At 49.1% G+C, this 19516-nt stretch overlaps 2 protein-coding genes across 2 annotated transcripts; one reads left to right on the top strand and one right to left on the bottom strand.

The window, feature by feature from the left end:
- The first annotated feature begins 1178 nt into the window (after window positions 1-1178).
- On the top strand, window positions 1179-5394 carry LOC136542336 (LRR receptor-like serine/threonine-protein kinase GSO1). Its single transcript, XM_066534722.1, has 2 exons — window positions 1179-4705; window positions 4788-5394. Exons 1-2 carry the CDS (start codon window positions 1294-1296, stop codon window positions 5138-5140), a joined length of 3765 nt encoding a protein of 1254 aa, XP_066390819.1. The 5' UTR covers window positions 1179-1293; the 3' UTR covers window positions 5141-5394.
- A 213-nt stretch (window positions 5395-5607) lies between these two features.
- LOC136542337 (uncharacterized) lies at window positions 5608-8455 on the bottom strand. Its single transcript, XM_066534723.1, has 3 exons — window positions 8246-8455; window positions 7646-7783; window positions 5608-5879 (listed from the first exon to the last, which is right to left on the bottom strand). The coding sequence occupies exons 1-3, from the start codon at window positions 8334-8336 to the stop codon at window positions 5866-5868; spliced, it is 243 nt and encodes an 80-aa protein (XP_066390820.1). The 5' UTR covers window positions 8337-8455; the 3' UTR covers window positions 5608-5865.
- Window positions 8456-19516: the final 11061 nt, after the last annotated feature.

Raw genomic sequence — 19516 nt, forward strand, 5'->3', positions numbered from 1 at the left:
TTGTGACAGTTTTGTAATAATTTATATTAAATTTGTAAGTTGGAACCAAAAAAAGTTATTTTTTCGGTTCTGATTGCTCTTTACAAAAACAGCTCTAGCTCCTACGGGCTCCTTTCAAGAAGTTTAGCCTTGCCAAATGAGGCCTTCATCTCTTCCAAACACCCTATCTTGCTATACTCTGGAGAGGTCCCTTTCCAAAACTCTAATTTCTAGACCTAACAGTTGCTAGTACTCTTTTGCAGGGTTTAAAGCAACTTCAATTTCACCTGCAAAATCACTACTCATATCACGGTTCACATGAACTCCTTTTATTTCTCTCATTCAAATAAACTAGGAGCCAATAAAGTTAGTTTTTTTTGTTTGTTTGTCAGATTCGAATTTTAGCAATAACTGAAGCCGGTTGAAACCTTGCGAAATAGTTTATAAGCTTGCCAGAGTAGTGGAAAACCCATCTCAACGAAAAAGGCAGCAAAAGGTTAGCAAGGTTTTCATGTTTTTCCCCTTTTCATCACAGAAAATACCTGGCATATAATCTATACCTATGCGTATAATTCCGATCAAAATCAAATCTCAATAATATATCAGGTCGGGCGTGTGGCCCCATGCTGCAGGTCAAATAATTCCAGCCACTTCATTCGTTTTCGTTCCCACAAGTCACAACCATGGAGGGCCGACGACGAAGGCAGGAAGGATTCTGAATCCATCATCCATAAAAAGGACGCCAACCACTCTCTTTCTACGAACTCCATCTCTCTCCTCTGCTCCTGTATCTCCACCTCACCTCTCTCTCCTCGGCCTTGCTCTGCTCTACTCACTCCCCCAACTGCCAGCCGAAGCCTCTCTCTCTCTCTCCTCCTCTGTTTAGCGAGCTCAGCCGAGCAGCTCCGCCATTCCCCAAGCACAACAACTCCTTCCAGAGGCGGACGCAGTCGGTGCCATTCAATGCCCTGACTGCCGGCTGCCCGGCCCATGCACTGAGACACAGGGCGCCTCTGCTGCTCCCTCTCTCTCTCTCTGAGACACGACGCAGTCACCGCCACCTCCTTTAACTCCCCTGCCTCGTCGCTTCCCGACGCTGACTCGCTCGGGAACCCGTGCGCCCATGCACGCACCCGCCGCATACGTGCGCCTCCCTACTTGCCCCTGCCCGCGCCCCCCCCCCCCCCCCCCCCCCCCCCCCCCCCCTGCTCATGTACCCACCACAATCTTGCACCTAGGAGGAGGCTACGAGCGCAAGAAGCTCTTGGCTAGCTGTGGCGAGCGGCGAACATTGAGTTGAGGGGCACCGAGAAGATGGCAATAGCGCGGCCGTTCTTGGCGCCGCTGATGATAGTGGCGCTGGTTCTTCTTTCATGCATGGCGGCGGCGGCGGACGACGGCGACGTGCTGCTGCTGGTGAAGAGCACGTTCGTCGATGATCCCCAGGGGGTCTTGGCGGGCTGGAACGCCAGCGCTGGCGCGTCGGGGTTCTGTTCCTGGGCCGGCGTGGCGTGCGACGAGGCGGGGCTCAGGGTCGTGGGCCTCAACCTGTCTGGCGCCGGGCTGGCCGGGACAGTGCCCCGCGCGGTGGCGCGTCTCGACGCGCTGGAGGCGATCGACCTGTCGTCGAACACGCTCACGGGCTCCGTCCCGGCGGCGCTCGGCGGGCTGGCCAACCTCCAGGTGCTGCTACTCTACTCCAACCAGCTCACGGGCGAGATACCGGCGTCGCTGGGGGCGCTCTCGGCGCTCCAGGTGCTCCGCTTGGGAGACAACCCGGGCCTGTCGGGCTCCATCCCGGACGCGCTTGGCAGGCTCGGCAACCTGACCGTGCTCGGCCTCGCCTCCTGCAACCTCACTGGCCCGATCCCGGTGAGCCTCGGGCAGCTCGGCGAACTCACGGCGCTGAACCTGCAGCAGAACGCGCTGTCCGGGCCGATACCGCGTGGCCTCGCCGGCCTGGCGAGCCTCCAGGTGCTCTCGCTCGCCGGCAACCAGCTCACGGGCGCGATACCGCCGGAGCTCGAGAGGCTCGCGGGGCTCCAGAAGCTCAACCTTGGGAATAACTCGCTGGTGGGCGCCATACCGCCGCAGCTCGGCGCGCTTGGCGAGCTCCAGTACCTCAACCTCATGAACAATAGCCTCACCGGCCGCGTCCCGCGCACGCTCGCCGCGCTCTCCCGCGTGCGCACGATCGACCTGTCCGGCAACATGCTCTCTGGCGCGCTGCCCGCCGAGCTCGGCCGGCTGCCGGAGCTTACTTTCTTGGTACTATCCGACAACCAACTCACCGGCAGCGTCCCCGGCGACCTGTGCGGCGGCGATGAAGCGGAGTCTAGTAGCCTCGAGCACCTTATGCTCTCCACGAACAACTTCACCGGGGAGATACCGGAGGGGCTCTGGCGGTGCCGGGCGCTGACGCAGCTCGACCTGGCAAACAACAGCCTCTCCGGCGGTATCCCAGCCTCGCTCGGCGAGCTCGGCAACCTGACGGACCTGCTGCTCAACAACAACAGCCTCTCCGGCGAGCTGCCGCGAGAGCTCTTCAATCTCACCGAGCTCCAAACACTGGCATTGTATCACAACGAGCTCAGCGGTCGGCTGCCGGACGCCATCGGCCGCCTCGTGAACCTGGAGGTGCTGTACCTGTACGAGAACCAGTTTGCCGGCGAGATACCGGAGTCCATCGGGGACTGCGCGAGCTTGCAGCTGATCGATTTCTTCGGGAACCGGTTCAACGGGAGCATACCGGCGTCCATGGGGAACCTGTCGCAGCTGATCTTTCTCGACTTCAGACAAAACGAGCTGTCCGGCGTGATCCCGCCGGAGCTGGGTGAGTGCCAGCAACTCGAAATCCTTGATTTGGCCGACAATGCTCTGTCCGGGTCGATTCCCGAGACGTTCGGGAAGCTCCGTTCGCTGGAGCAGTTCATGCTGTACAACAACTCGCTCTCCGGCGCCATCCCGGACGGCATGTTCGAGTGCCGGAACATCACGAGGGTCAACATCGCGCACAATCGGCTCAGCGGCAGCCTCCTGCCGCTCTGCGGCACTGCGATGCTGCTGTCGTTCGACGCCACCAACAACTCCTTCGACGGCGGGATCCCCGCGCAGCTGGGCCGGTCGTCGTCGCTCCAGCGCGTGCGCCTGGGGTTCAACATGCTCTCCGGGCCGATCCCGCCGTCGCTCGGCGGCATCGCCGCGCTGACGCTGCTGGACGTGTCAAGCAACGCGCTCACCGGCGGCATCCCCGCGACGCTGGCGCAGTGCAAGCAGCTCAGCCTCATCGTCCTCAGTCACAATCGCCTGTCAGGGGCGGTTCCGAACTGGCTGGGCTCGCTGCCGCAGCTCGGCGAGCTGACACTCTCCAACAACGAGTTCGCCGGAGCAATCCCGGTGCAGCTCAGCAACTGCTCCAAGCTCCTGAAGCTGTCGCTCGACAACAACCAGATCAATGGAACAGTGCCGCCTGAGCTCGGCAGCTTGGTGTCCCTCAACGTGCTGAATCTCGCACACAACCAGCTCTCGGGTCTGATTCCGACGGCGATCGCAAAATTGAGCAGTCTCTATGAGCTGAATCTGTCACAGAATTACCTGTCCGGCCCGATCCCTCCGGATATCGGCAAGCTGCAAGAGTTGCAGAGCCTGCTGGACTTGAGCAGCAACAATCTTAGTGGCCACATCCCTGCATTACTCGGTTCACTCTCCAAGCTTGAAGACCTGAACCTGTCCCACAATGCTCTGGTTGGCGCGGTGCCGTCGCAGCTCGCTGGAATGAGTAGCTTGGTGCAGCTGGACCTGTCCAGCAACCAGCTGGAAGGGAAGCTGGGCACTGAGTTCGGCCGGTGGCCGGAGGCTGCGTTCGACGACAATGCAGGGCTCTGCGGTAGCCCCTTGAGAGGTTGCGGCAGCAGAAACAGCCATTCGGCGCTGCACGCGGCGACCATCGCGTTGGTGTCTGCGGCGGTCACGCTGTTGATTGTGCTCCTGATCATCATGCTTACGCTGATGGCAGTGCGCCGCCGGGCCCAGGGAGGTGAGGTTAACTGCACGGCGTTCTCGTCGTCGAGCTCGGGCAGCGCAAACCGGCAGCTCGTCGTCAAGGGCTCGGCGCGGCGGGAGTTCCGGTGGGAGGCGATCATGGAGGCCACGGCGAACCTGAGCGACCAGTTCGCCATCGGGTCCGGCGGGTCGGGCACGGTGTACAGGGCGGAGCTGTCCACTGGCGAGACGGTGGCCGTGAAGAGGATCGCGCACATGGACAGCGACATGCTGCTGCACGACAAGAGCTTCACGCGGGAGGTCAAGATCCTGGGCCGCGTCCGTCACCGGCACCTGGTCAAGCTGCTCGGCTTCGTCACGTCCCGCGAGTGCGGCGGCGGCGGCGGCATGCTCGTGTACGAGTACATGGAGAACGGCAGCCTCTACGACTGGCTGCACGGCGGCAGCGATGGCCGGAAGAAGCAGACGCTCAGCTGGGACGCGCGTCTCAAGGTCGCCGCCGGGCTGGCGCAGGGCGTGGAGTACCTCCACCACGACTGTGTGCCGCTGATCGTGCACCGGGACATCAAGTCCAGCAACGTGCTCCTCGACGGCGACATGGAGGCGCACCTCGGCGACTTCGGCCTCGCCAAGGCCGTCGCCGAGAACCGGCAGGCCGCCTTCGGCAACGACTTCACCGAATCAGCTTCCTGCTTCGCCGGATCATACGGGTACATCGCTCCAGGTAATTTCAACGGCAATCTGAAATGCTACAGAAACGCAAGAGTTCAGTTACTGACAGTGGACGTGCCACATTATCTCTGCAGAGTGTGCTTACTCCCTGAAGGCGACGGAGAGGAGCGACGTCTACAGCATGGGCATCGTGCTGATGGAGCTCGTCACCGGGCTCTTGCCGACCGACAAGACCTTCGTCGGCGACATGGACATGGTGAGGTGGGTGCAGTCGAGGATGGACGCGCCGTTGCCGGCCCGGGAGCAGGTGTTCGATCCTGCGCTGGAGCCGCTGGCGCCGCGTGAGGAGTCGTCGATGACGGAGGTGCTGGAGGTGGCGCTCCGGTGCACCAGGGCGGCGCCGGGGGAGAGGCCGACTGCGCGGCAGGTCTCCGATCTGCTGCTCCATGTTTCGCTCGATTACTATCGCGCCTGCGAGAAGCGTTAGGATTTCGAAACTGGGATGAATTTGTCCTAGCAGCTGCTTTCTCTGAGTCATGCTTCAGCTAGCCTATCTTTCATTCATGAAATTAGGGGGGAAAAGAAGCTTGTGGTTTTTAGGGTTTGCAAATTGAATCAAGTAAGAATGCCCTTCAAAATTGGATTGCTTAATTTGAAATTTTGAGATCGCTTGTACAAGCATTTGAAAATGTCAAGCAACGAGGCATACCAAAGCATCAATGGTTGAGATCCCTTTGCTACTCATTCTGCATATAGCTAACAGACGTGTAACAGTACTGCGATTTGCGAAATGAGATAGGCAGTACTAAAGTGCTCATAGGACGACATGATTGTAGTATCACTTTAAAATAGGAAACATTGGCAAATACAAGTCTTGCGAATCATTATGTCCAACGAAAAAAAAAGCAATGAAAGAAATGTCACCAGATAGGAAGAAGAATGGAAGAGAAAAGGTTGACATTGCAAAAGCACAATCATTATAATTGAGTAATTTTGCATCAGAGAAAGTAAGCCGTCAGATTCAGAGCACATAATTGGTGTCATACATTGGTAATCCATCAGAACCATTGTGAACCCACATTTTATTAAAAGACCACAGTTGAAATGTGGAGCTGAGACAACAACTAAGACAATGGCAGATCCTCAATCCTGACCATGTGTACTGACAACATGTTGCAAAAATACAGGTCGCTGGCAAACAAATCTGGACATCTATTCATCATCGTCTGCACAAAAGGTGGAATGGAAAAGTTGTTAGCTCATGACTACCAAACAGAATGGTTAAGACGGTGAAACTCAAACTGGCACCAGCTGTTCCCAGGGCCTCTTATGTTTTTATGTTAGTATAAGTATCAGTCCAATCGTCAACTGCTTTCAGCCACCAATTTCTCAACTAGAAATAGCATCATCCAGGTATAGGTAAGCCATGCAACCACATTTTTGCGACTCTTCTATTTCATCAACTTCTAACTGTAAAACGGTAGTAAAACCTTCCAATTTGCAGCCATAACATGTTCCTACTTGGAAACTTTGTTCTGGTTTAACCTTCAATTTACGATCAGACTTTGTTTCCGTAGCCAAATATCAATTAGATATATTAACTATTTGTTATGAACTGCAACCATCTAATATGGTAAAGTTAGATCATGTAGGCCAGCAGCTTACAGTACTAAGCAACATTATAAAAAATGAGAATGAAAAATAGTATGAGGCATATAGTTCCATGATCTTTTCTGGATTATTAAAGACTCCCCATCAATAAAGTGAGAATGAAAAATAGTATGCTCTCTGTCATAATTAACGGTTAACAACAAAAATGCAACAGATTCAAACAAGAATATGATATTAGGTTCAGAATTTGACCAATATAAGGCCTTTGAAAGGGACTGAAGTAATGTCACCTAATCCAAGTACACTATTTATAATAGAGATAGGGGAAAAGGTTGGAACTAGAACCACCTCTTGTAAGGTACCAACAATATGGCGGGACTAAATATTAAATATCCTCAAGAGAGTTTCTACATCGACATAGCGAATATGAATGATTGGGTTCCTGAAGGTGTAGCCACTCAGCATGCTACTACAGAACAACATTCACACTAATCTTATTCCAAACAATCTTCAAAATACAGAATTTTGGAAATCAACTAAGACAACAGTTTACTCTATTAGTTTGAAAGACATCTTATTCAAATCGGATACTGTGAAAAACGAAGTAAAAACAAACAGAACTAAATTGCGACCCTAGCCCTTCTGTACTACATTTGCAAGGATGGCTGTGGATATTCACATCCCCCCAAAAAAATGGAATTTAGGAAGAAAATTCAATCATGTTCATATTTCATAGATGTCATGAGGAAAATTCTTCAGCCATCCAATGTCAGACACAACAGTCAGCAGGGTAGCTCCAAGTTTGGGTCAATTTTCTATGGAAGTAAAGGAATTTAGATTTTTCCCTTCTGGAAGATAGTAAGTTCACCCTTTATCCCCTGATATCATAAATGAAAGTTTTTTCACAACAACAACAACAAAGCCTTTTAGTCCTAAGCAAATGGTTTGAAATTCATATATTTTTCCTCTGTTTCAAACAAAGCTGAAAGAGGATTTTGCCAATGTAGCTCATGGGAGATGTGTTCAATTTCTATTTTATGCAAGATCCCCATACAGAAACTTAAAGATTTCCATGTCTGAAAATTTGTGATACGGCAGCTTTGTTTCACACTGGGACAGTTAAATTATAGACTTTGTAGATCTCTTTATCTTTGCTGTCAAATGTGCAGATTTTTTCCCCAACTCTTCTAATAGCACAGAACTACTGGTGGTATGACAACTTTATGTTAACATTCAAACAAAATGATACAACATCTGCTAACTCTTCTGGTAGCATTGCTCATGGCTGAGGCAATATGGCAGATTATAAGCAAGAACTACCGGAAACAATAAAAAAAATTAATTTGCAAACATAACATGCTAGGGCAAGTTAGCGCTGTACCAATGTAACGTTGCTCGTTGGCTAGCTTGGCACGCTCAAGCATCTTGTCAAGGTCCTCCTTGAGCTTCTCGTCAAACTTTACCAGCTGGTTCACAAACACTGCACCGAGACCCATCCCCAACACATGCTCCCATGGATCTATAACAATTTAGACATAAGAGGCACATGAGAATGAATCATCGTATCTAGAAGGAGACTGTTACAAAGCACATACTGAAGTCATGAATAGTAAGGGGGAGTGGGGAACAAAGGGGGAAATCTCTTCGACAGTATGGCCTCCTAAATCAAGGTGAAATGGTAAATTCATAACAAAAAAAGGCTGAACTTAAATCCCAAATTGCGTACTTTCTAAATCAAATCCTCGCCGTACAAGGAGTCTGAATCTAGAGCCCACCACCCCAAAAATCAAGAACCATATCGCATCTAGGACTCCAAAGACCAAGGAAGGCGCCCAGACCAACCGAAACACCACGGGGGCACGTGGAAATACCGCAGATCAGATAGAATCGGGCGCCAGGAAGACTCATGGGGCGCGGGACGCAATGCGGAGACAGATCAAGAAACGGAGAAATGAACAGGGGATAGGAGACAGGGACTTACGGCGCATGTAGGGGAGCTTGCGGAGGGCGTTGGAGTACATCTGGGTGCCCAACCCCAGGAGGGCACCGATGATCGTCGGCGTCGCCGGCATCCTGCTGCTCTCCTGTCCTGTCGGGGAGAACGGCGCGGCTGCGGCGAGGGGAGTGGACGGCAAGGTCGGGGAGAGTGCTGTGGGGACTTGTGGTCAGTTGTGACCGGAGAGGGCCTTTCCTACTACCTGTTGGACTTTGTTGCGTGGGCTGCCAGTTTGTGGGTCTAATGAGGGTGTGGCGGAATGCCGGAGAGCAAGAAGCCCATGGGCCTAAATGCATGTTGACCCAATTTGGCATTCACAGCTTCATTTGGTTTGCGCCCCCATGGCGGCAGCGACCTAGAGGAGGCTAGGGTTTCGGTGCCTTCGTCGTCTTGCGGCTGCGAAGGTGTCTGACGCCGGGATCCTTCAGTCGTCTTCCCGTGGCCTTCTTCCTGTTCGGGCTAACTCAGGGCCCGTTCGTTTCCCCCCGAATCACTGCCAGGAACAGTTCTCGACCAGAATCGTTAGTTTATTTGTATAAGATTTCATCAGCCGGAATGAATGTTGGTGTCAAACTGCCCCAAACGAACGAGGCCTCAGGGGTCGCCTTTGCGCAGCTTCCTGGCCATGGCAGGAAGGGACCCGGGGCCTGGTGTTTCGGATCTTCTGTTGTAAAACCATGGCGTACGAATCAGTCAAGGGAAAAGCAAGGAGAAGTAAGGTGGACGTCGATGAGCTCTTGCAGAATCTTCGGCTTGGCGGTGCGGAGCGGGATGGAGTTGTGCTGGCGAAGGATGATAGGGTAATGGAGATGGACCTGGAAGCAGTAAAGTTTAATGCTGGGGCGGGCACCCTCGAGGAGTGCCGCCAAGTGCAATGATTTGTCTGACTTGGAACTGTCGTGGTCTTGGCAACGCCGGGACACTGAAAGAGCTCTGTGAGTTGGCGAGGTGTTTTGCCCTATCCATGTTGTGTGTTTAGGAGACCCAAGTGCACAAGTCGCGGTGGAAAATTTGAAGAACACCTTAGGTTTTGATCATTCGTTTGCTGTTAGCAGTACATGCCGTAGTGACGGTATGGGGATTTTTTGGAATAATAACATGCGAGTGGAACTATTACCATACTCACAGTATCATATTGATGTCATTTTTATAGAGGGTGATAGAGAACTCTAGAGGCTTACATGTGTGTATGGGGAGGCGCAACAAAGCGAGCGACACAAGACATGGAGTTTGCTTAAATTTATTAAATCATCATCCCCATTGTTGTGGGTTTGCATTGGTGATTTTAATAAAGTTTTACATCAATCGGAGCACGTAGGCATTCAAGAAAGGACCAGAGCTCAGATCGAGGGCTTCCGAGAGATGGTGGACGTATGTGGCCTCAACGACCTCGCCTTTGAGCGCCGTAGTTGGACCTTAGAGAAGAAGGTGGCAGGAGGCTTGTACGTGTTCGTTTAGACCGCGGTCTCGCCACCGTAGACTGGTGCAGTAGATTTTCTCAGACAAAAGTTCAGCATCTGGCAGCTGCTACCTCAAACCATGGGTCGATTCTCCTAGAGTGGAGACCGGCGGTTCACAAGAGACGTCAGGGGAAACGCTTTAGATATGACCAAATATGGGAGACACATCTAGAATTTTCAGGCACGCTAGCAGAGTCCTAGCAGCGGGAAGGCGAGGCAAAATCTTTGAGCGAACTACATGAGAAGCTAAAAAGGGGTGTTCGGGCATTTGTCAGTTTGGGAGCGCACAACCTTTGGTCAAGTGCAACATGAGCCGCAGAATCTAAACAAGAGGCTAGAGGATATGCAGTCGGATCCAGGACGGTTGGGCCCTTCCTAGCCGGAACAGAAGCTGGTTGAGCAAATTCAAGAGCTCAACCACCGTGAAGAGATATGTGGAGGCAAATGTCTCGAGTTATGTGGCTGACAGTCTGTGACAAAAACACCAGTTTCTTCCATCTAAGGGCGAGCCAGAGAAGGAGTAGAAACAAAATCTCTCAGCTAAGAAAACCGGATGGGCAATTTACTGAGGTTGATCTTGAGCTCCATATGATTGTCACCAATTTCTATAGCAACTTGTTTGCTTATGAGGGTACGCACAATATGGAAGAGGTGCTCTCTACTGTTCTAGTAAAGGTAACAGCTGACATGAACATGATCCTACTTGATCCCTACAAGGAGGGGGAGGTCAAGGACGCTTTATTACAAATGTTTCCAACAAAGACACCGGGTCCTGATGGTTTCCCGACGCACTTTTTTCAGCGACATTGGGAGCTTTGTGGGAAAGAAGTCACAGCCATGGTGCTGAAACTTCTAAATGGCGAGGAGGAGCCAATGGGCATCAACGAGACTCTGATCGTTTTGATCCCCAAAGTGGCTAGCCCGGAGGAAATTGGACAGTTTCGACCAATAAGCCTATGCAGTGTTATTTACAAAATTTGCATCCAAGGTGTTGGCGAATAGGTTAAAGATATTATTTCCACTTATGAGTGCCTGCATTTTATGAAGTGGAAACGAGCGACTGGTCTGAGATGCTGTGCTTTAAAGTTGGACATGAAGAAGGCATAAGATCGAGTCGAATGGGTGTATCTCGACGCCTGTAACATCCTAGATGTTAAAAAACAATTAAAACTTCGATCATGATCATCATCAATCATAATCACCAAGAATCATGTCATAAATGCATTTCATGTTGCAATAGTATCTTTCTTATGTTGCATATGTTGAGTTATATGTGTTGCATGAAATGTTAACAACAATATCAATTAAGGAAGTTTATGATTTTATTTATGTGAATTTGCTTAAACAATTAAAATTTTGTTAAAATAAAGTTTATAGTACAAAGTGAGTTCTCTCATATAGAATCAACATGTGATGATGTTTCCAAATTAAACATGTTTAAATTTGAGCTCAAAGATTGGAATTAGTGCTAAAATTCACACAGCCATATTTGACTAAGTCCTTGAATTTTAGTGTTAAGTTAAATCTTTGGTGATTTATTAAATCAATTTCCATGAATAAATATTGTCCAACTTTTGTTGCATTGCTTGGTAGGATACTAGAACTTGGTTACTGTGTAATTAGATGCAATGATTGAATCATGTTTTGCCTCTAATAAATTAACCAAAGTTTGCTAATAAAAATGCTTTTGAAAACCCTAACTGAAGTTCAGTGATTTAGTTACAAGGTACCCATGTTCTTCATCCTAGATCTCTCTAACTGGCTAGATTTAGGGGAGGATTCTTAAAGCAAAGTTGAAGAGCACCTAAAGATGAACAACTTTCTTTAATGGAGTTGATCACATTTCTACACGAAATCAAGAGAAAGAAAGGGATGAAAAGAGGTCATCAGTCGTGAACAGTAGGTCAGCAAGTAGCAGTGCCACGCAGCTGCTTCGCCGGTGGCTGCCGCCCTCCAACGCCGCTCATGCACGCGAGGCACACAGCTGCTTTGGTGGCTCATGTGAGTAGCTGCTAGAAAGTCGCTCCCTTCACCATTTTAAGCCCAAGCCGCCGGCCATCTCCCTCTTTCTCCTCCCCTGCTCGTCGCCGACCACCTTTGCTCGTCGGCCAAAATTCATCACCGCCGCTGCAACTCAATGCAATTCCTCGTGCACCTAGCTTCACCTGCTTATGGTGATCCTCGTTGACCCGCTTGCGGCACCCCTCGCCACCGGAGTTGGCTGCATGTGCCTTTCTTGCCACGGTGGCTCGCCATGGCCACCGTGATGCCACGCCACCGTGGCCAGCGTTCCCCGCTGCATCTCTCTCCCTCTTAGTTAATGTTTGGAGCTCCTTATACCATCATGATGCTCATAGACTCCTTGTTTTTACCTCTACCACATAGGACGCATCGGAACACGAGCTCACCGCCGGGTTCACACCGCCGCGCTCATCCTCACCACCGGCAACTGCGTCCATGCCGCCCCCGCCTCAACCATCTAGCCAAGCATGCTCACGGTGAGCTCCTGGTGCTAGTTGTGTCCTCCTTTATGACCCTACCATGCCCTAGCGACCGGCCCACCATCGCGCCGGCATGTTGTAAGGTCGAGATGGCGACTAGAGGGGGGGGGGTGAATAGTCATTTCTAAAACTTAATCACGTCGGCTAACCGAAACAAGTGCAAAATTAAAACTATCGATCTAGCCAAGACTACACCCCTCTATCTATGTTCTCTAGCACCTTGCAAATATCCTAATTAGGCAACAAAGGTGCCGGCTGGGCTAGCTAGAGACCACCTAACTAATTCTAGGAGTAAGGTTACACAAACCTATGCCACTAGTATTTCAAGCAATGAGAGAGCTCCTACACATGCTAGTAAGTAAAAGCACAAAGCCAACTAAGCTCACTAGCAATGCTCAATAACAAGGCAACCAATACCAAATTAGAGAGCGCAAATACTTAGCTACACAAACTAAGCAATGTGACTAACAAGGTTATACAAACCAAATTAGCCACGCAAGGGAGCTACTTCTATGCTACACAAGCAAGAAGGTAACTAGTGAGCTACACAAGCTAACTAGTTACAAGAGCAACTACACAAGCACAATGTATATGAAAGTAATTTCAAGCTTATGTAACGAGGATGCAAACCAACGGGAATACAAGGATGACACGATGATTTTTTCCTGAGGTTCACGTGTTTGCCAACATGCTAGTCCCTGTTGAGACAAGCTCCAAGGTTGTTGCTAGTCCTCTTGCTAGTGGTGACCCGCAAGTCACACTCTTCCACGTGGAGTACTTACCACAAGCTCTAGCAATTGACCTGGCTGGACCACTTGTCGCCCTTCGCGTCTCGCTTTACTAGAGTTGCTCTTCGTGGCTCTCGTGGGGCGAGCACAATGCCCCTCACAAAGCTCTTCTCTGGAGCACCGCACAAGCTTCTTGTGGGCTTCGACGGAGACCACCACCAAGCCATCTAGGAGGTGGCAACCTTCAAGAGTAACAAGCACCACCGGCTTACAAGACGACCACCTAGTGCCACTCGATGCAACCTCATGATGCAATCACACTAGAATCACTCTCTCACACAATTGGATGATCACTATTAAGCATATATGAGATGAAAGGCTCCTAAGCACTCTCAAGCATGGACACAAAGTCCCACAAGGTGCTCTACACTAGCCATGGCCGAGACCACCTTCTATTTATAGCCCCATGGACGAAACTAGCCATTACCCCTTCACTAGCAAATTTTGGGACGACCGGACGCGCAGGTCGTTTGCACCAGACGTGTCCAGTGGTGACCGGACGTGTCCGGTCACCTGTGTCCGGTCACAACTGACCCACCACATGTCCCATTCAAACTAGCCATTGCCGCTAATGGCTCTCTCTGACATGTCGCATCGGACGTGCTATTAGGAAATGATCGGACGCTGAGCCGCAATGTCCGATTGAGTCTAGTAAGCTCCTAGGCCCGACCAAACGCGTCCGGTCACTCTAGACCAGACGCGTCGTTAGAAAATGACCAGACACTGAGCCTCAGCATCCGGTCGAGTCTAGTAAGCACCCAGGCTTGACCAAATGCGTCCGGTCACTCTAGACCGGACGCTCCCAGCGTCCGATCAACTATTTCACTGAACATCGACTTCGCTGATTCACACCGAATGCTTCTAGTGTGGCGACCGGATACGTCCGATCGCTAACACTTAGTCGCTCACCTTAGGTCCAAATATCAAACATGTTCGGTCACTATACCGGACGCGTCCGGTCACTCTATCAGACTACCCGAAGTCTAGATAACATACCGGACGCGTCCGGTCACTCTCCAGCGTGGCTAACTCCTTTTCTTCACCAACTTCTTCTCCTTTGCAAATGTGCCAACACCACCAAGTGTACGCCACCATGTGTATGTGTGTTAGCTTTTTCACAAATATTTTTTCCAAAGGATTAGCCACTCAACTTGCCACGCCATTCAATCCTAGCGATGATGTAAAGTTAGATCACTCGAGCGGCACTAGATGACCGATATGCAAACAAGTTTGGCCCTCTTGATAGTACGGCCATCTATCCTAAATCTGGTTATCAACTTCTCTAGACACCTATGACCTATGTGTTGAATCTTGTAAAATTCATAACTAAATAATCTGAGCAGCTAAAATTATGAAATTTTTTGTGTAGCTTTGTTATCATGTTCTATACCTAGGAAAAATATGAGTTGGTCATTTTCAATAGTTTTGCTATGTTTTAAAATTACCTCTTTTAATTAATAAATGAACCTTCCATGATTTTTATTAAAAAATAATAATCCTTTAATCATAAAACTTTTTATGTATGCTTTACATGCTAATACCTATCTTCACAAAAAAAATTGGTACTATTTTGATAATTCTAAATTGGTTAATTAATTTAAGTGTGTTTAAATGCCTTTTCTTTAATTAAATAAATACCAAAATAATTTATATAAATGTTTAAATGACTTGGGTGTATTTGATACTTTGATTGCAGACCTTGGAACACCAAACCCCTACTGATCCTTGGCAACTTAATTCCTTTCTTGATGTGCTTATAATTAAGTTGTTAGTTAATAAATAAAGTAGTTTACTCAAATAACTAATTAGTCAAGGCCTGTAATTAGGTCATGTAATGATCCTTGCTTATCCTCATGGTTGAATTTGGTGTAATGTTAGTTAAATAACTTGCCTTGCTTAACTAGTATAGTTTAATAAGTGTTGCTTCCATGTTAAACAACTAAATGACTTGTTAATCAATAATTAGAATACCTTGTGAAGTATAACACTAGTTGTACCAGGAAGGCAAGTTGCATTCAACTTTCTTAGATTAGTTTAAGTTCTATTATGCACTTGTGTATCTCTCATCATGCATCATGTCATGCATTCCATCATATTAAGCAAAGCATCATTTATTACGTGTAGTACATACGAGAGTGAGAAGGCTTGTGTTAGTCAAGTTTCGAAGAAGGTCCATCCACCCGTGGTGTTGGTGAATTCATAGATCCCCGGTGGAACTAACCTTCTCTGCAATGCAGGCAAGCCTCGCAGCATAAATCCTTCTCTAGCTTTTACAAATTTTTATCACACTCTAAGTCTTGCGAGATGTGCATTAAGTAATTAGGAGTTGGTTGAATACCGTTGTTGCATGAATACCTTGACATTCAGGAATACTTAGTTCTACCCTATTAAGTATGAATAGGTCGATACCTCTTATGCTTAGTAATGCTTAGACTTCGATAGAAGTCGAATGGTAGTTTTATCGTTCGAGAGAACATGTTTACCTTGCTCTTCTCAACTCTGGTTATGGGTTGTGAAATGCCATGGTTATGATAATGTTAAACTTAGATCAGGTGGGTGGCTTGCATTGAGAATGGTGTCTCAATGTAGTGCTTCCGCCTATGTCAATTAAGGACCATTCGTTGTAGGCCTGTTGTGGTCGAGACCTTGTAGTACTATCCACATACTCTGGTAAGCCTAATACCTTGGCGATTCCATTATGTGAAAGGCCAACCACGTACTGGGAGTCGAGAGATGGCAAGAGTAGCATGTACCCATCCTGTGAATCTACCAGGAGCGACGTAGGGAGGTGGAGTACTGTACTCTCAGGTAGCGCTGGACCCGTTCATGTTTTTGATGATCCAAGTGAGGGTTGATATATGTAGGTCTATGACCTGCATATGTCATGTGGTAAGGAAACCCTAGTTGGGCCTAATCGATTCGAATTGTCGTGCTCCTCGGTTATGGAGACTCGATCCTCCGACCACTCATCATAGTTAAACAATGAAACATGGTTACTGATGGATATGAGATGATATAAGTTGAGATGAGACGATATTCTTAAATGAAGTGATTGATATAGAACATGTGTAAACTAGATACTGCTAATGAATTAATGCTCAGTTAAAACATTGAAAGTAAGGATCCACTGATGGTAAGCTTTTCTATATAAGTTATTCGTGCTTCAAACTTTCCTTTAAGTCTGCATGCCCTTAGAGTCTTTTCTTTTAGTTGGGTAAGACTTGTTGAGTACCCTCAAGTACTCAGGGTTTGTTGACCCCTGTTGCAGGATCTGACTTGAGCTGCTAATCGAGGTCATGTCGGTGGGCTCAACACGATCTGGCTGTCGCTCCTACCTTAGATGCTTCACCTAAGTTGATTCTGTAGTCCTATTCATCTTTTGGAACTTAAGTTATGTTTTTACTTGAACATGTTTTGTAGTCTAATACAGTAAGTCTTCCACACTCCGATGTAAGTTATTTTTGTATCAAATATTGTAATGTTGTGGTAACTCTATGTTGATCATGTTTGAGTTGTAAAATGTGGATGATTCGGGGTTCCCTGAGGACACTCGACAGACTACCAGAGTTATTTGGCTCTCATGTGCAATAGTCAGAGGTCTTTAGGACAATGACATGTGCACGTGGGCCATATAATTTGGGTGGTTCTACCACAACGCCATAATGTGTCGGCTGGTCATCCATCATCATTGGGTTGACACAATTATGAGGTTTGTCCGATCGGTTTCATTTTCAATTCTATTTAATAGTGATAAGCTAGAGAGTTTTAGATCAACTCGCGGCATACGACAAGGAGACCCAATTTCTCCCTACTTGTTCCTTCTAGCACAGAGGGCCTTTTGTGTCTGTTAAAATCAAGAATTTAGTCATCAGAACTCAAATGTATTATGGTGGCACTACGGCTCCAATGGTGAGTCACCTCCTCTTCGTAGATGATAGCCTACTATTTTTTGAGCAAATAAGGAGAATGCTTTGCCGATCAAGGCGGTCTTACAATCAAATTTGTGGGGGGTATGACCCCAAATACCCATGGTAGACCACATGGGCTACGCCCCTAGGGGTGGCCTAGCCCACAAGAAGAAGCCTTGTGAGGCACGACTCTGCTCGGCGCCTTCTGCAAGACATCGGGAAGATATCCTGAAGATACTATGAGATCTGTTAGGATATATATGATCCCAAGATTCTTGTAATCAGTTATTACTTTCCGGTTATCTCTTAGATCTAATCGACTTGTAACCCTACCTCCTGGACTATATAAGGCGGGCAGGGACCCCCTCTAAAATCATGGCATATCATACGATAGCTAATACAAACCAATAGACCACAGGAGTAAGGTATTACGTCATACTGATGGCCTAAACCTGTCTAACTCATGTGTCTCTGTTGCCTTCTTGTTCTTGATCTTGCTCTCCTCTACCGATCAATTTACCTTCATGGGATACCCCTCGGAGGACTACCGACGATAATCTGTCAATAGTTGGCGCACTAGGTAGGGGTTGTGCGTGCTGTTTCCTTGTCGAACAAGATGGCTTTTTCCGTAGGCTCTTCGTCCCTTCCATAGCCTGGCCAGATCTTCATGGTTGGATCCATCTCGTGGGTCATCAACGCTGATGGAGTCGGAGAGCTCCTCGAGCCGGAGCAGATCGGTTCTGCGCCGGCCACCCCTGCACCTGCAACTGTAGATATGATCTCAGAGGCGATTTTGATGTCTCTTTCGGCAACAACTTGTTGTCTGCTTCCTCGCTACTAGAGGAGGCCGATCAACAACAATGATCTGATCGAATCCATCGATCGGGTCAGACTGAAGCTCGTTGATTGTCTCTCTGTTGCCGAATTGGCACTGGACACTCTGGTTCAGTGCCGACCACCCTCTGATCCGGATCTATCGAAGGGTGCTCGGGAAACTGCATGGGCTATGGCCCTACCTTTTAGATTCTCCAACACCATCACGACTTACCAGCACGCCCTAAGGGGTAGACTCGCCGACCAGATCACCGTCCAGCTCCTATCGGTTGTCAACACGCTACACTTAGGACGAAGCCCCGGGGCGCACCTCTAGACCATCCTAGAAGAAACTCTGGGCTCTGAGTCTCAGGGCTCTACGAAGACCCTCTCTGAAACCTTCTTCGATCAATTTCTCCTCCCACCCTTCTGGGGTGGCGCGATCTTCAACGTCAGCATCGACAGCCCCCCTCAAAACGGTGAAACCGAGGAGGAGCGCGCTGCTCGGGAGAACCGAAATGTCAACCACGCACAATGGTGAGAAAATGAGGCAGCCATCGCAAGGGTCGAGGCTGCTCGGAATAATTGGCTTGACTCTCAAGGAAGACCGCTCCCACTCTACCGTGACCTCAATGAAGAATTTCTCCACGTCGATGGCCATGACATCTTCAAGATTCCAAGTGCCAATTTGGCAGTAGCCGCCAACGAGCTCGCTCGTTTCCCTCAAATGCCCGAGCTCGCCAAGATCATCGCCATGCTTAAAGTGGCTCATTGTTAGGTCAATGAGATCCGCGAGGATCAGAGACCTTCGTGCTCTATGAGCACGATTCACCAATCAGTTGCACTGAGGTCCAATCACCACCCAAATCAAAGTCATTTCACCGACCAGTCATTACCTCTCCAAGGGGGATCCGAGGGGCATCACGCCGAACACCATCGCCAACACGACTAGGAGGTCAAATAGGATGCTAGGGATCATCTTAGCAACCTCCAGGATGCGCGGCGACGTATCAAGCACCATCGCTTTGGTTGCCATGAAGATAAAGTACGTCGCCACTAGGATTATGAAAGGGAGTACGGCAACCCGGACTTAGCCCTCGAGCCTATCCCTGACCACAATGCTGTAGATTACGGTGTCAACAATCTTGAGGGGCCTCCGACTTTCACAAGGGAACTCTGAACACTTTGATGGCCCCATGGTTTTAAGATCACCGGGGTCGAGCCCTACTAAGGAAGAATGAACCCAACTCAGTGGCTGCAGGCTTATGCCACTGCCATCCATGCCACCGGAGGAGACACCAGCGTTATGGCAAATTATCTCCCCGTCATGCTCACGCCACCCACCATGAGCTGGTTCACCAGCCTTGCGCCAGACTCCATCGTCTCGTGGGAAGAGTTGAAGAAAGTCTTCACCAACAACTATGTGGCCATGTGTACTCGACCCAGCACGAAGCATGATCTCAGCCGCATCAACCAGAAGCCATCTGAGCTCCTCCGTAGCTACATCCGGCATTTATTTGAGATGAGGAACTCTATCCCCAACATCACGGAAGCTGAAGTCATCACCGCCTTTATTCGAGGACTCCACCATCGCGAGCTTCACTCCAAATTCAACCGTAAGCCGCTGACCGGTATCGGCGAGATGATAACTACCGCCAACCAGTATGCCGATGTAGAGGAAGCCAAGGTGCGCTTCAACGAGGATGCAGGCACTCAGCGACCACCTCACCGATACGACGATCGCCCCGATGACTGACATCACAATGACCGCCGCCCCGATGACCAC

Source organism: Miscanthus floridulus, chromosome 3, assembly GCF_019320115.1.
Source record: "Miscanthus floridulus cultivar M001 chromosome 3, ASM1932011v1, whole genome shotgun sequence".
NCBI classification, from domain to species: Eukaryota; Viridiplantae; Streptophyta; class Magnoliopsida; order Poales; family Poaceae; genus Miscanthus; species Miscanthus floridulus.

Bases quoted from the DNA above. Each gene is read 5' to 3' on its own strand.
- LOC136542336 (XM_066534722.1), top strand. From the start codon at position 1,294: ATGGCAATAGCGCGGCCGTTCTTGGCGCCGCTGATGATAGTGGCGCTG. The intron at 4,706-4,787 runs GTAATTTCAACG...TTATCTCTGCAG, and splicing joins ATACGGGTACATCGCTCCAG to AGTGTGCTTACTCCCTGAAG.
- LOC136542337 (XM_066534723.1), bottom strand. From the start codon at position 8,336: ATGCCGGCGACGCCGACGATCATCGGTGCCCTCCTGGGGTTGGGCACC. The intron at 7,784-8,245 runs GTAAGTCCCTGT...AAATTGTTATAG, and splicing joins CAAGCTCCCCTACATGCGCC to ATCCATGGGAGCATGTGTTG.